This window comes from Rutilus rutilus (genome assembly GCF_951802725.1).
Source record: "Rutilus rutilus genome assembly, chromosome: 22".
Classification (NCBI taxonomy): Eukaryota; Metazoa; Chordata; class Actinopteri; order Cypriniformes; family Leuciscidae; genus Rutilus; species Rutilus rutilus.
In genome coordinates this window covers 4,004,772-4,020,964 of record NC_140227.1, presented here as the reverse complement: position 1 = coordinate 4,020,964, position 16,193 = coordinate 4,004,772, and the positions used below count along the sequence as shown (strand labels likewise).

The following is a 16,193-nucleotide window of genomic DNA, read 5'->3' as shown; positions in this document are numbered from 1 at the left end:
AATCACGGGCTTGGCCAAATCCAAAGCTATTATAAGAGAAGTAAAGTTGGTCAACTTTCATCTTTTAATAGTGGCCAAAACCTCTACTCAAGTAAAACGATTAAATTAAGTTCAAGTGTATGCAATTTCCATGGGGGCTATTAAAGTATCTTTGATCGTGTAAGGGTGAATCCGACCAGCTAAGATATTATAGCCAATTACCTCTGTTTGGTGACCAAAACTGGCGAGATTGTGTCGTGAGACCTGCGTAAGACGCAAGGACCTCTAACTGATATAGTTTCCTAATCTGAGCGGGTAAAACTTAATTAAAGAGTTAAAAAAGAATAATCAAACATTCACTCACTTTTAATGATGCCCAGATATCATGAAAACATTTTTCATTTATGGAGTCAGATGAAATAATGAGTTCATGCATATGAGAAAATGTATTTTATTTAATCTTGTTGTGTTGCGTAAAAGGAAAGACAGTAACACGCAGAAACCTTCACCCGCATTATTGGAAAACCCCCATTGGACCAATAGACGGGCTTACACATCTGATTGGCCATTGCATTCACATGCTCAACAGATATGTCTGTTATTGGCTACAAAGTTTAAAACATGTTTTAAATAGAAACCTTTGACGCTCTTCACAGAGCGCTTACTCAGATACACACAGAAGCGTTTGAAAACGTTTTAAAGCAGACAGCTATCAGCGGGTACAGGTACTGCAGAACGCCAGGTATCGTCACATTAAATGATCAAATAAACCTTTGGCTGGACAAAGATTCATTTTGGCGGCCTCCTCATTGCAGGAAAAAACCCTGGCTAAGTTAAGACTGTGTCTTAAAACTAATCAGACCAAACTAGCAATTAGCTAGGGCTTATCAGTCTTGCTTTCAGTTTCCAATTTAACTTTAACTTTAACTGACATTAAAAACCAGAATTTTCAGCATTATTACGCCAGTCTTCAGTGTCACATGATCCTTCAGCAATCGTTCTACTATTCTGCAGGCATTGCTCAGAGTAGCATAAGCCAGACAAGGGAGGATTAAGGGAAAAGGAAAGGAATTATAATTTTATTTGTTTTTTAAGAGGTTAAGTGCTCACGGAAGAGTTTTATGAGATGAGTGCTCAAAAAACATTTATTATTATTATTATTATTATTATTATTATCAATGCTGAAAACAGTTATTTGCGTGGAAACCGTACTTTTCTTTCAGGATTTTTTGATGAATAAAAAAGTTCATTCGAAACCTTTTGCAACATTAAAAATGTATTTACAGTCACTTTTGATCACATTAAAGTGTCCTTGATGAATAGAAGTGTTCATTTTTTTTTTAAATCTAAACTTTTGAACGGTAGTCTACATCTCTCTCAGATTCTCCGGACTCCGGAACAATCTCTCAATCTGCTGAACAGCAAAGAAATCATTTTATTTTGAAGCTCGATTCTTAAAGTCTTGGGTTTGGCTCTCAGATACGATTTTCAGAAATGACAGCATTTCATGTAAAGATGAGAGAAAGCACTTTAGTTCTTAATCTGACTGTCTACACGTCTCAATCTCTTTATCTCAAGAGGCTTTGATCTTTCTCACATTAGAAAGCATCAAGTGCATCAATACACTTTGACTTCTCTATAGTGGGAAATCTTCACTCAATACTTACTCTGTAAGGTTCTTTCTAAGAAGGTCAGTTCACATACATTTTCCTTTTAATAAACACAGTCAATACATTTCGACGATTAGAAAACCGATCTCTGATTTTTGAATAGATACCTAAAATTAATTAATTAGTCCAGTTGCTTTATATTATACAGATATTTCAAAGAATCTCAAGTTATTTTCCACTGTATACATGTAATTCAATTTTGGCTGATCAAACACAAGGGCACAAAGTTTGGCTAGTAAGCATTTGCCAGTTAACCCCTGCTGGTCGATGTCACAACTACACCATCTGGACACAAAAAGCATCCAAAAGTCGCTGTTTATTCTGACAAAATAAAACTTTCCACAACAACACATAATGAGTAAAGATAAATTAGCCGCACTGAGATGAATGGGAATGCTAACAGAGGGCTCCCGTTTATTTTTATCTTCAAATATAATCTAGTCTCCTGAGGTGTTTTCCTCTTTGTCTCTGCACTTGCTCAGAAATGGCTCGTTCTTATTGCTTGTTACCTTCTAGCCCGTTATTCATCTCCCGTTCAAGCGCACACACTTGATCTATAGAGCTTTTTGCTCTGAATATGCTCAGTGTTTTCCTCCCCTTTTCTCTCTCACATCCCTCTTTCATCATCAAAACCCAACCTGCGCCTCATAATTAATGTGAGGTCCAATTTCCTGAAGATTAAAGGCGAAACAATTAAACGCAGCAGAGAAAGGAAGTGGAAATGGAGGAAGAAATGCAGATAAGAAGCTTTTGTTTGCTTGTTTGGAGAACAGCACTGAGGTGTTTTTGAAAGAGCCACTGCCCACAAGAACTTAAAACGAATCCAAGGCCAGAGGAGGGACAAGAGACAGTTTATGGTTTTCGATTGGAAAGATGTCAGTTTTTTAGGCCTAATTCTTGCTTTCCAAAAAAATGTGCAATTAGTTGATCTGAGGCCTTAAAACACATTTTACAAGTAAACTGCAGTCTTCACACCTCCTCTGACGACCTGCTCGGTTCGCTTTAGAGGGTCTGGGTTCATTTGAAACACTCACAAAATTCGAGTGAACCTCTAAAACCAGCCAAATGAGAAATCCCAAGCTTTCATCCAACCTTTTGACATCAGGAGAGGCAGCCAAATCATACGATTTTGTTATTGCAGACGCATTTGATTCAGATTTAAGTATTTTCTAATTCCTTCAGTAATATAAAATAATATCATATAATGTAATACAAAATAATATAATATAATGTATTACAAAATAATATAATATAATGTAATACAAAAAAAATAATATAATATAATATAATATAAAGATAAAGAAAATAACAAAAGATAATTATTTATTATTGAAGATAATAAATATATTTTGAATTTAACAAAAAATTTTAAATTGTAAATTGTATTTTGAAGATAACAAAAATATCTTCATGTAACTTTAATAAAAATTATGACAGAACTCATTCTATCATTTTACTTATGAATACCATATTACAAGATAAATGTATGCATTTGTTTAGATTTGGATATATATACACACGCACACGCACACACACACATATATAATATGTGTATAATGTAAACAAAAACTTCTATGTTAGATGCGATTAATCGTGATTAATTGATTTGACAGCACTACAATTTATATATATATATATATATATACACACACTCACCTACAGGATTATTAGGAACACCTGTTCAATTTCTCATTAATGCAATTATCTAATCAAGCAATCACATGGCAGTTGCTTCAATGCATTTAGGGGTGTGGTCCTGGTCAAGACAATCTCCTGAACTCCAAACTGAATGTCAGAATGGGAAAGAAAGGTGATTTAAGCAATTTTGAGCGTGGCATAGTTGTTGGTGCCAGACGGGCCGGTCTGAGTATTTCACAATCTGCTCAGTTACTGGGATTTTCACGCACAACCATTTCTAGAGTTTACAAAGAATGGTGTGAAAAGGGAAAAACATCCAGTATGTGGCAGTCCTGTGGGCAAAAATGCCTTGTTGATGCTAGAGGTCAGAGGAGAATGGGCCGACTGATTCAAGCTGATAGAAGAGCAACTTTGACTGAAATAACCACTCGTTACAACCGAGGTATGCAGCAAAGCATTTGTGAAGCCACAACACGCATAACCTTGAGGCGGATGAGCTACAACAGCAGAAGACCCCACCGGGTACCACTCATCTCCACTACAAATAGGAAAAAGAGGCTACAATTTGCACGAGCTCACCAAAATTGGACAGTTGAAGACTGGAAAAATGTTGCCTCGATTTCTGTTGAGACATTCAGATGGTAGAGTCAGAATTTGGCGTAAACAGAATGAGAACATGGATCCATCATGCCTTGTTACCACTGTGCAGGCTGGTGGTGGTGGTGTAATGGTGTGGGGGATGTTTTCTTGGCACACTTTAGGCCCCTTAGTGCCAATTGGGCATCGTTTAAATGCCACGGCCTACCTGAGCATTGTTTCTGACCATGTCCATCCCTTTATGACCACCATGTACCCATCTTCTGATGGCTACTTCCAGCAGGATAATGCACCATGTCACAAAGCTCGAATCATTTCAAATTGGTTTCTTGAACATGACAATGAGTTCACTGTACTAAAATGGCCCCCACAGTCACCAGATCTCAACCCAATAGAGCATCTTTGGGATGTGGTGGAACGGGAGCTTCGTGCCCTGGATGTGCATCCCACAAATCTCCATCAACTGCAAGATGCTATCCTATCAATATGGGCCAACATCTCTAAAGAATGCTTTCAGCACCTTGTTGAATCAATGCCACGTAGAATTAAGGCAGTTCTGAAGGCGAAAGGGGGTCAAACACAGTATTAGTATGGTGTTCCTAATAATCCTTTTAGGTGAGTGTATATATATATATATATATATATATATATATATATATACACACATTTTACAATACATTTACATTACATGTTTCAAGAAGTGACCCAATTCTGATTTGTTTCCTCCCATGTGGCACAGATCGGATATGACCCACGAAACAGGAAAAATATTCAGATTCTTAGATTGGTTTTAGGCCTCATACATACAGTATGTGGAAATAATTCTGATATGAATCGGATGTGCCATATAAGCGGACAGTTTGGATATTCCCATCAATGTGAGTCGTAAGTCGTTAAAAAAGTGACAGTGGCGAATGACGTCAACTCAGGTGGACACCAACCGTGATCACATGACTCTTTTCAAGGGCGAAAAGGAGATGAAGGCCCAATCCCAATTCTATTTTATACCCCTTCGCCTACCCCTAACCCTTCGCCTACCCCTACGCCTTGCCCCTTGAAACAGAGTGTCAAGGCGTAGGGGTGAAAATATTCCCCTAAGAAATGGGACACCACTACTACACCGTTACATGTCATTATACATCGTCGCTAGCGCCTACGTCACAGGAGATGCGCCAATGTTTATCACAAACTTCCAAGATGCCGTCGTCAGCTGTATTCTTGCGTGAGTTACAGCTATTTTTTGTATTTTTCTTCTTAAGTTTGCAGAAAACAACTGAGATGACGATATCTTCGACGCCTAAAGCTGCGTTCACACCAAACGCGAATAGAGCGTCTGGCGCGAGTGATTTCAATGTTAAGACGCGTTTGCGCGCGTCTGGAGGTCTTGCGGCGCGAATGAGGCGTTTAGCGCGGCGCGGTGGATGCGAATTCGCCTCATTCGCGCGTCCACTTCGCTTCAAACTTTTTATTTTTACACGCGTCATATTGTTAACGAACTTTAACGATTTTTTTGCAACCGTTTCTTTGAAGAACATGACCGTAAATATGAACACAAGATTGAATGTGACAAAGAAAATGATTATTGGCAGTCATGTTGCCTCTGTGGCCGGTGTATGCAGGTACATTTCTCATACCCCTTCGTTTGAAGTGTGGTCCCTAAAAATCTTCGTTTCAAGGGCTATCTGGCCCTTCCCCTTACCCCTACCCCTCCAACCAAAAGAGAATTGAGACAGCCCTACCCCTTCACGTGCACACGCAAAACAGAGGGGAAGGGGAAAGTGAAGGGGTAAGGGGTAGAATTGGGATTGGCCCGAAGTCTCAACTCAATGTTTTGCTGACCTTTAAAGAAGGTGCAGAAAGCAAAAGGTGCCGTTTTTACGTGCTTTTCAGCCTAAGCTTTTCTCCCTCAGTACATCTACCTTGGGTTGTTTTGCCAAGTGTGTAGTGTAAATGCAGATATCAGATATGGGTTACTTCTTTTAAAAGAAGATCTGATATAGTCAACAAATAGGATTTGGGCATCAAGACCTGCAGTGTAAATGCAGCCTTAAAGACACTGCATGAATGTGCAGTAGGAGAGCTTATTAAACCGTGTAAACAGATTGTTGTGCGGGCTTGAGCAGTCTCCTCAGAGACTCAGACATATGTGTGCTCAGAGCGCTGGGATTGTCTGGGTCCGGGAATGGTCGGAAATGAACATGAAAACCTTACATACTCTCAACTTTTGCTATCTCTCCATTTAATTATACACTGACATTTACATCCACTTGTAATAGAGCTCATTATGGTGGGGGGGGTCGTCCAGTACTTAAAGTTAGCTCCCTGCCATCTGCAGATGGTGCTCATGCCAGGAGAGTTCAAGAACACTAATTGCAATACTTGTGGGATACGCAGCCGCTCACTGCAGGACACAGCTTACATACTGTAACATCTTTTAAAATAAATATCACAGTGCATTGCAAGCAACCTGGTTGTCGTTTAACTTGAGTATCGCTCAGTGGGGTCAAACCAGTTTGGGGCCAAATGATGAGAATGTATGATTTTCACAACGGAAGTCAATCAATCAAAAAACTTTTTTCTAGAGCTGCTTTAAAACCAAAACAATCTCTGTTTCACTAATTTCCTATTATCACTGTAAAGCTGCTTTAAAACAATCTGTATTGTTAAAAGCGATATATAAATTAAGATGACTTGACGACATAATATTCAGCAATGTCTCACATGTTGTGTTCAGGCCTGTTACTGCATGTCCTTCCCAAAAATGTTACATTTCACTCACAAAATAACATAATTTGCATTTAAAAAAATGGTGGAAAGACAAGTAAATGATCTTATTCCTTTATTTTAAAATATTATTACACAAATTGTATTGTAAAAAGTTATTGCAAGGGAAATCATTTATTTTCTCCAATGTACACGTTTGTCAATAACTCCAAACTAGCAACTTTTCATGCTGGGTTCATTATCTAACATATCTGCAGTATATCTACTACTCCGTTGAAAAAGGTACTGATGATTTAACAAAAGTAACGGGACATCGAATTATACCCTATTAATGGAGAGTGGCATATAAGATCTGTGTGTGAATGAGCATCTGCAGGGTGTTTGAACCCTTAACACATCCGGATCAGGCTAGCCAGACATTAAACTTTCAGTTTACTGAGTTTAGATCTTTTTCATCCGTCTCCTGTGGTCAGCGTCTCTTTGGACGCCTGCAGGCGATTCAGGCTTAGCCTAGCGTGAGCTCGACACTATAGCGGCAGAGCAAAACTCAATTCTCTTGGGCGTGATAGAAACACACATGCTGACAGTGAATATCCCTGGACTTGCTCACATAGCCTTAGAAGTGCACTGCGTTATCCCTTTCAGTTTATTAGACGGTCTACAAGCCTGAAGGAGGCAATTTAGCACATGTTTGAGTCCAGGTATTCCCAAAAGAACAAGTTCATATCTCCACACACACACACACACACACACACACAAGCTTTGAGGAATACATGTATTGTGTGCTTCATGTATGAAGGCCTTGAATCAAGACCGGAGTAATTTTACGAACAAATATTGTCATTTGCATTAATGTAAAGCTCATGTTAATGCCTTTCCCGGCTCACAAATGATTTGGAGACTCAACAACCACAATATGGGAGTTACTGTATTACATTTTTTCCAACTAATTCCATCTCTCATTAAAAGTTGTGTCTGCCTCGGGACTTTCTGAATATGTAATTCTGCTTTTGTAAGACATAATGCAGAGCAAAAAACGTTCAGAGAATAGCACAAAATGCATGTCTCAACAATTTTACATGAAGAAAAATATCCTCTGACAAGTTTACCCACAATGCACGGTTCTAGCTAATGAGGATCACTAGCTAAGCCTTGAAATCTGTTGATCTCACACATCAGGGTACCTCTCTAATTAAAGAGTTTCTCAGCCAGAAATATTGCACTCCACGATCAGACTCCATCTGGATGGACCTGCTCCACCAGGGCCAATGACGGGGAAACAAAAAGACTAACAATGCTCGTCAAAAAATGGGCCACAGATGAGTGCGTTTGCTAATGTGTCCTCTGCCAACAGTGAAACAGCCAACAGAAGCAAGCAGGGTGCAAAATTACTCTGTTGTGTAAATACAAAAGTTACTTGCCAGTAACCTTATTAAGAGCTGCAACATTTACATGCATGGTTTAAAATCGAATTGTACGAATGAATAAAAATAAAGTGATCTGACCTTCACTGATGTAAGTTATGACAATGACCTGTGCTTGCTGGCTGACAAAAGTTGTATATGGTCACAGTATAGATTAGGGTGCGATTCTCCATATTAATAAACTATTAACTACAACTTTTGCCATTAAATAAAATCCTATAATAGTTAGTGAGTAGTTATAGGGCCCTATCTTACACCCAGTGCAATGCAGCACCAGGAGCAACGCAAGTGTTTTTTGCTAGTTTCAGCCTGACGCAGTTATCATTTTCACGTCCTGCGCCACGTTGTTTAAATAGCAAATGCATTTGCACCCATTTGTGCATCCATGCAGGTCTGAAAACGAGGTGTGTTCTGACGCATTGTTGGCGCGTTGCTATTTTGAGGCGACAGAAATAGACTGTGCCATTGACCAACTGAAACCTGGTCTAAAGTCAATGGCGCAAAAATTTTTTTGTTATTTAAAGAGCGCGTTAGTAATGTGCGCCTATAGGCGGATCCACAACGAGCGTGCACTCTGCTTATTAAACACACAGGGACGCACAGCAGCACACAAACATGCCAAATATTAAAAATAAAAGGATTACAAGGTAATTATTGTGTATACATAAAGATATGGTGGAATCCGGCTTGTCCCGTAGATGGTCTGCTTGCGCTTTAACCTCACACACACACACACACAAACACACACACACAGCTTTAACCTTGCGCACAACCTCTGTTTCCTCACTAAAGAAGCATTCAGTTTTTCCGCTTGCAAATTCCGTCATGTAAATAGCGAATCCGCCATGGCGCGAGCACAACTGGCTTTTAAAGGGAATGGGAGATGAGACTCTGATTGGTTTATTGCATGTTATGCCCAAAACACACCCATTACTCATTAAGAGAATAGGAACAACCCTTTTAAACCATGCGCTGGACGCGCCGACCATTCTTCCCGTCATTAAACTAGCAAAAGTGAGAATTTAATAGTGAGAATTTGTCCCTAAACTAAAGTATAACCATATATACAGTAAATACAATGTTGTATACATTTTCAAAGGCATTAAAAAAAAAAATCAAGGCCGCTAAATACACCCGCCACTGGCAGGTGTGGCCTAAATTTGGACTCTGGAAACAAGCCAGCACAGATGTAGGAAACACCTGCGACGAATTCTACCGTGAAAAAAACAATAAGTAAAATTTACTTAATTTTTCTTTGGCAAGTTTTTTGCAAGAATATTTTTAAAGTAAACTTCACATGCATATTTTTAAAGTAAATTTCACATATGGAATTAAGCAAACTCTACTTAACTAAGTTAAGTGAAAGTAACAAAGAAAATAAGTAATTTTAACTTGGCTAGTAACAGGTTGAGTAATATCTATTTAGTTGTTTCCTTTGCAATACATTTGACTCAAACAATATAACATTGAATTAAACCACACTTTTAAAGTACATGCTTTACTTAGAAATATCTAACTAATTAACACAATAGATAATGTGTGAGACACCATAACTACAATTCAGGAGTTACCTTTTATGTGAACGCAGAGACCTCAATACTTGGTAGACAATACACAATGACGGTAACACTTGATGGATCGTTTTGGTGTTTGAATGTGTCATTTCGAGTAGAAAATGAACTCCAAATGTCACAAAATGGCAAGTTACTAATCCTAACATCAAAAGCAATGATGAAACAGTGTAAATACAGCTGGAAAACAGTGGAAAATCAACCTCATTAATTATTCAAGGCCCAGTGCATGATGGGAACACCAGTATTAGAAAAGTTGAGTATTATAACGTTGATATTTACGCTTTCATTTCTACACGCTTGAATTGAGTACTAATATAGAATTTACTTAAGTGTTTTTAATTATTCCCTGAACTAACTTTTTCATGTAAATTACATTGTTTTTTTCAGTAGTATTTACTTCACCACAAAATAACTTTTATCAGTGTACTCACCCAAGAGGTTTCTCTAGTCGGCTGGCCGGTGACCCCACAATTTCCCCCAGTGTGCAGAACATCTGTCCAAGAAAGTCCTAGATGGAGTGGGTAGGATCAAGCAGAAGAGGAGGTAAGAGTTTATCAAATTCAACAGATCCCAACGCTCTGCCCTCTTGTTATAGTAGTGAATTGAAAGGCAAAGACGTACGTATAGTTCAAGGGGCTTCTGGGAAGGAGCACGGCCATGTTTTACAACAGAGCACAGCATGTAACAGAAAGCACAAGACACAAATACAATACCAGCCACACACACACTTTCAGGGGTGATCAAACCAGGGAAGAGAGAGAGATAGTGATGATTAGTGGCGTCTACATGATCAGTCTGCATGCATTAATGAGGGGGGATGGAAATACCAGGAATGGGGACAAGGTAAATAAAAAATATCCAAATATATTGTGTCTGTCTACTTACGTGTTTGGAAAGATCGGGACTTTTAGAGTCGACATCGTATCTGAATTAAGTAGGAAATAACACACACAAAAAAAGAAAAACCATTGTTAGCCAAAGTCTTCATACACACTGTTGAGTAGCTAATTAAAAGATATGCCATAAAAGACTGACTTTAAAAAGGAAACAACTACTTTAATGCTTAGAGAAAATACACACAAAAAAAATGTCTTTCAAGTTCTTTAAGCATGCAAAACTACATAATGATCAAACATGCTTGCCGTTGTTTCATAAACTGCATTAAGTAAAAACTATTGCACTTTAATCTTTTAGTATTAAAGCAATGCATCTGTGACTGAATGCACTAAACATTCTTTACATTATTTTTCTTATTTTCTACCCTAAGAATGAAGTTCCCCAAAAAACATTGGGATACTTCTTAAGAATGCTCTAACTTAAGAATCTGAAATCCTTAAAATCCAAAAGAATGTTCTTAAAAATCATTGTTTTATAGTTAGCATAACCTCCAACTTGCACAGTGCATTAAAAAAAACGAGCGCTGAACTCCCACCAAGCCCTCATTATGATTATGATGGTGATCTGCAGGCAGTGCAAAAAGACAAAAGTGTTGATAGTCTTTGGCAAGATCAGCCGTTCAGTCAGATACTGTCACACCAATATTATTCTTAAGGAAACTTTGCCAATAATTGTACTTTTTATTATTATGAACATTCTTGCAAACTTCTTTGAACTGATGTTAATACATGTACATAATTAAATGATTAATAATAAATATCATGATTATTTCATTAATCTGTGAATTACACACTTATCTTTAAACAAGTCTTTAGAGGAATTTATTTCAAAGGTTATTCTTTTGAATGCACTCCAAATACATAAAGCTTGTTTTTCTACACTGTAGAAAATTAAACAAGGATTATTGGAGTATGTTTTACAAGAAAATACTATTCCAGTCTTTCTACAAAAAAGTTAACGTTTAATTCAATGTTTCTTGCCTTTTCTTGTACTTAGTACTATTCTACTAACAGGTTTTGAGTACATATCACACACCTTTTTTTTAGCGTATGGGAAATAATTGAATTTTGAATCCAATATTCTAGATCTGTGCACATCAAGGATGATAACTATAACGATAATGACATAATCGCTTTCAGGGTACAGTACATTACACGACAACCATTTACTAAAAGCGGAAAAGTATAGTTTACTTTTAAGAGCTCGACAAAACTGCAGCACAAGCTCATTGTACGCACAAGCAATGTAGTCATTATTTTAATTATTGGTGTGAATGGGCTTTAAATGCAAGACCATGAAATGCAAGTAAGCAACAAATGACCGCTACCAAAACATTTGCTAATTAAACAGACCATTAAAAAATGCATGCTTACTTAATAACTCGCTTAAGATTATGTTAGTAAGAAGGCCAAAAACAAATTGTAAATCAGATGGTTAGATTCATTTCGGGATCTGACACACTGCGCTGGAACATTCCTGATTCCTGAAGATCAGTGACAGAAGAAAGAGGAAGAGGGAGGAGGTGAGAGGCTTTTCTGAAGGAACACTGGTGTGGATGCGAGATTCTTCAGGACAGGGATCTGAAGCAATAACTCACAAATCAAAGCGCAGGCTCTGCTTCTCCTCAAAGAAGTAGTCCAGGATGTACTTCCTGACAAAGTCCGGATTTAGCGTGTTGTCAATCACCTCCGTTCTTCCAAACTAGAAAGTGAATTAGGGACAGCAGAGGAAGAGATAGGGTCAGAGAAAGAGGAAAGAAAGAGGGTGAGAAAATGAAATTGGATGATATAAAGTACCGAATGAGAAATGGAGGACCGAAAAATTGAGAATTGGAAAAGTTTGGTACAAAACACTGCAGATATGAGAATTAAGCTGAAACGGCAACTCCTCTCTAATAACATTGGTGAAATCCCCCTGATCTCGCTCTCTTTCTCCCTTGTTACAGTCTTTTTCCTTTACTCTCTATATCCTCCAGAGACTCGTCTGATGCCGGAGGGTTGGTTTGCAGAGGTGTGTGAGAACTGGGAAGGTTTAGTGAAACTTTAAGTCCTCGGTGGCAGCACTAATTACAGCGCTGTGGCTATTCGACAATTATGTGTGCATAATTCCGGCAAACAGCGAGCTATATCCCTCTGAAACGCAGCTGATAGGGCACCTCACTCCGTCATTAACCCCTTTCCCCTTTAAAAACACAGACTCAATAATTGGACAGGTCTTCTCCCCTCTTTCGAAGTCTAAATGCTCTACACGGAATCAGGCCACCTTTTCACACTGAACTGATCCAAGCGGATGTTTGTTTAGTTTTGCCTGCATTTCACCTGGAGGCTTAGTGACTTTTCATGCAATATATGTCAACCATAAATTATTCAGTGTCTGGAAAACTTTACATAAATGAATGAAAACCCTGCAAACAGTCTGTTTCCAGCTTGTAAATACAGTTGTGTTGTGTTTGCATTACTCTGCGGACCATGAAGTGTTTTTCACAGTTTACTCAGAGGGGACTTAAAGCAGTAGTGGTATTGAAAAATATATAGAATCACAGAATATTGAATCATAGAATTACAAAAGCTGAAGTCGGCAAGATTTTTTTGATCATATTCACTGAAACCGACACAGAACAACATAAATCAGCCGGTTTTAGAAAAAAACCTGTGCTTCTACCTCCACCTGGAGCCTTGCAGAACGCCACCACTCCCGGTTCTTCTGGTCCAATCAGCGCAGGGCTGTGTGAGATCTGACTGTCAATCACAGTTCGTGCACACGCCACAGATCCCCCTCCCCCCTCGCGCAACATCACATGCACACGCCTGAAGTTCGCAGGTGTGTTGGATTGTACGAAGTGTGATGGCGGAGAGAAAATCTACTAACAAGCTTCCAGTTCCTCGGTTAACAACCAGAGCCAGGAGGTCCAAAACAACCAAGGAAAAGAAAAAGATGCTTCGATGCTGAAGAGACGGGCGCGTTCACAGAAAATCTGACGAGCACGAACTCGATGGGAGGGTGCTCGGTGGTAGTGGGGGAGGGGCGTGAGAGTTGTAAACATTCAACATTTTGGCTAAGTCCCCTCAATCTGCCAGACTTGCCGACTGCAGCTTTAATTAAGTCAATATAGCAACACTCAGTCTGTTAAAGGGTCAATGACAAAAAAAATATATCTGAGTTAATGGGAATCTTAAAATGATCTAGTTAGAAATGCATTCATAGTAATTTCATAAATTTTTTGGGGGGAAAATGCTCCTTGAAAATAAAAACTTGTTTAATAACCTTAAGAATGTCAAGTTTAATCAAGTTAATGAAACATGCAATAGGCTTAATCACTAATCATGTTCCTCCGTAGGATATTCAAAGAAGGATAAAAATATTTTTTATTTTAACAACTAACTTTGCCATTTTTTAACAAAAATGCCTCACTGCTTATTTTAAGTAATAATAAAAGATTATGCCAAAACAGGGACATCAATTGTTTTTTAAAGACACTTTTTTAGCAATTCAAGGACATTTATTAATTTAATTTCAGAAACTTATTTATTTTTCAGACATTGATAGCATGATCCATATATAAGAGGTTTAGTCAAATAATTGTCTGTATGAATCACATTTATGTATTTTTAAATAATATCTGAACATACAATGCCATCAAAATAAAAAAAAATGTAAATCAATAATCATAACAATGCTAGAGTTGAATCCAATTGCAACACCTTGTAAAAGTCAGGAGTTCAAATTACTTATGCAACAATTAGGTAACAACTTTAATTGCAGTGTCCACCAAGGGCTTTCAACCATCTAATGAATAAAATCTAATTAGAAAACAAGTAGTGCGCTGCTGTGAACCATTCAGACTGCTCTGTTCATTTCAAATCAGAAAGCTAAAAGTTATATAAAGAGAGCCTTAATTATCAGTAATTATTGACAAATGTGTGCAATTGGTATAATCACTGCTCGTCTAAAACAGATAGTGTTCTCTCTAGACTGCATACTAATGTTCTACTGTACGTTTCATTTCACGTTCATTATGCAAAGAAAGAACTAAAAGGTCTATGTAGCTTTGCAATTACTTTGTCAGGAACGACAGCCTTTTAATTAAAATATTTGTTGATAGAATATCCTAAGCGGTGTCTTCCTTCACTGTACTCATGATTTTCAAACATTGTGAACTGTATTTCGGCTCGTTAAAACCGAAACGAAGTAATTAAAAACATCTACATTAAGTTCTGCCCCTTTGATTACTATAAGCTTTACAGAACGTTTAGTTATTATCGCTTCTAATGTGAGCTGAATTACGTTAGTTGCATTCATTTAACTTAGAGCGAACACTGATACTTAATAATAAGGGATAATAATTTATCCCTTTAAACTCTTTGATCACCAAAATTACATATTTAAGCGTTTTTTCTTTAAATTTCTTTAAAAAAAAAACATTTATTCATGCCTTAAAATAGCTTGAATGTAACTCGACACCCTTGCCTGATTTAGTATACGCGGTTCTATGAATATGTAAATGAGCCCCGCCTCCACTCACTCGCACCAGCTCAGTGTCTTAAAGCATATTAAAAACACTATATAGACATATAAACAATATTAAAACCTTGATTTTCAATTTTCTTTAATGATGTTCTATTGCAAAGTACTGGAGGAAATGGGATTGTTATATACAAAAAACAAATAATTAGGGCCCGAGCACCGATGGTGTGAGGACCCTCTTGGAATTGCTCTGTTTATTATTATTATTATTATTATTATTAGGGCCCAAGCCCTGAAAGGGCGAAGGCCCTATTGTTTTCGGTAGGATTATTAGGGCCCAAGCCCTGAAAGGGCGAAGGCCCTATTGTTTTCGGTAGGATTATTAGGGCCCAAGCCCTGAAAGGGCGAAGGCCCTATTGTTTTCGGTAGGATTATTAGGGCCCAAGCCCTGAAAGGGCGCAGAGCCCTATTGTTTTCGTTAGGATTATTATTATTATTATTATTATTATTATTATTATTATTATTGTTGTTCAAGGGTTCGGGGGCTTTTGGGGCCCTTAACGTGCTCAAAAACTCATGAAACTTTGCACACAGGTCAGAACCTGCGGCCATTAGGGCCGGGCTGAAGCTGGTACCCGGGCGTGGCAGGGGGGCTCAACAGCGCCCCCTGGAACGGAATCCGAACACTTGTCCATAAATCAAACACACTTGCATATAATAATATGAAACTCGGAACAGATATAGATCTCATCGGGCCGAACAACTTTCGTGCTCTAAGTTTTACGCCAGCCCAACAGGAAGTCGGCTATTATGGGTTGTTTGGAAACGCATGCTGTGGAATTTAATGTACTCCTCCTAGGGAATTCATCCAATCGGCTCCAAACTCGGTCAGCATGAAGTCAAGACATTGAGGATGCTAAATTGCGGACGGATTTTTTATATCTCGAACGGTTTGGCCGTGGCGAGGAAACGAATTTATGGTGAATAATGGAAACAGGAAGTGTGTTATAACTTCTGCATACATTAACTGATCTTGATTAAACTTCAGCAGTGTGTTCGTTGTAAGAGGCCGATCACATGGATGTGACTATTGTGAGTCAAAGTTATAGCGCCACCAACTGGCAGCAGGAAGTGTGTCACTTTCAAAATGCTTTGAAATCACCCTCTTATTTTTACCCGATTTGCTTCAAACTTTATGTGTATAATGTAAACACACGGCAGATGTA

General features: G+C 38.2%; 1 protein-coding gene across 2 annotated transcripts in view; it reads right to left on the bottom strand.

The window, feature by feature from the left end:
* The window catches only part of cpne5b (copine Vb), a 213,347-nt gene that overhangs the window by 108,056 nt on the left and 89,098 nt on the right, over positions 1-16,193 (bottom strand). Inside the window, exons 4-7 of one of the 2 annotated variants that reach the window (XM_084394843.1) lie at positions 12,101-12,204; positions 10,492-10,531; positions 10,228-10,245; positions 10,038-10,114 (exon numbers count right to left, since the gene is read on the bottom strand). In XM_084394843.1, coding sequence (XP_084250969.1) covers positions 10,038-10,114; positions 10,228-10,245; positions 10,492-10,531; positions 12,101-12,204 — 239 coding nt within the window. The remainder of the gene's footprint in view (positions 1-10,037; positions 10,115-10,227; positions 10,246-10,491; positions 10,532-12,100; positions 12,205-16,193) is intronic. The other variant, XM_084394844.1, reaches the window with a different exon arrangement.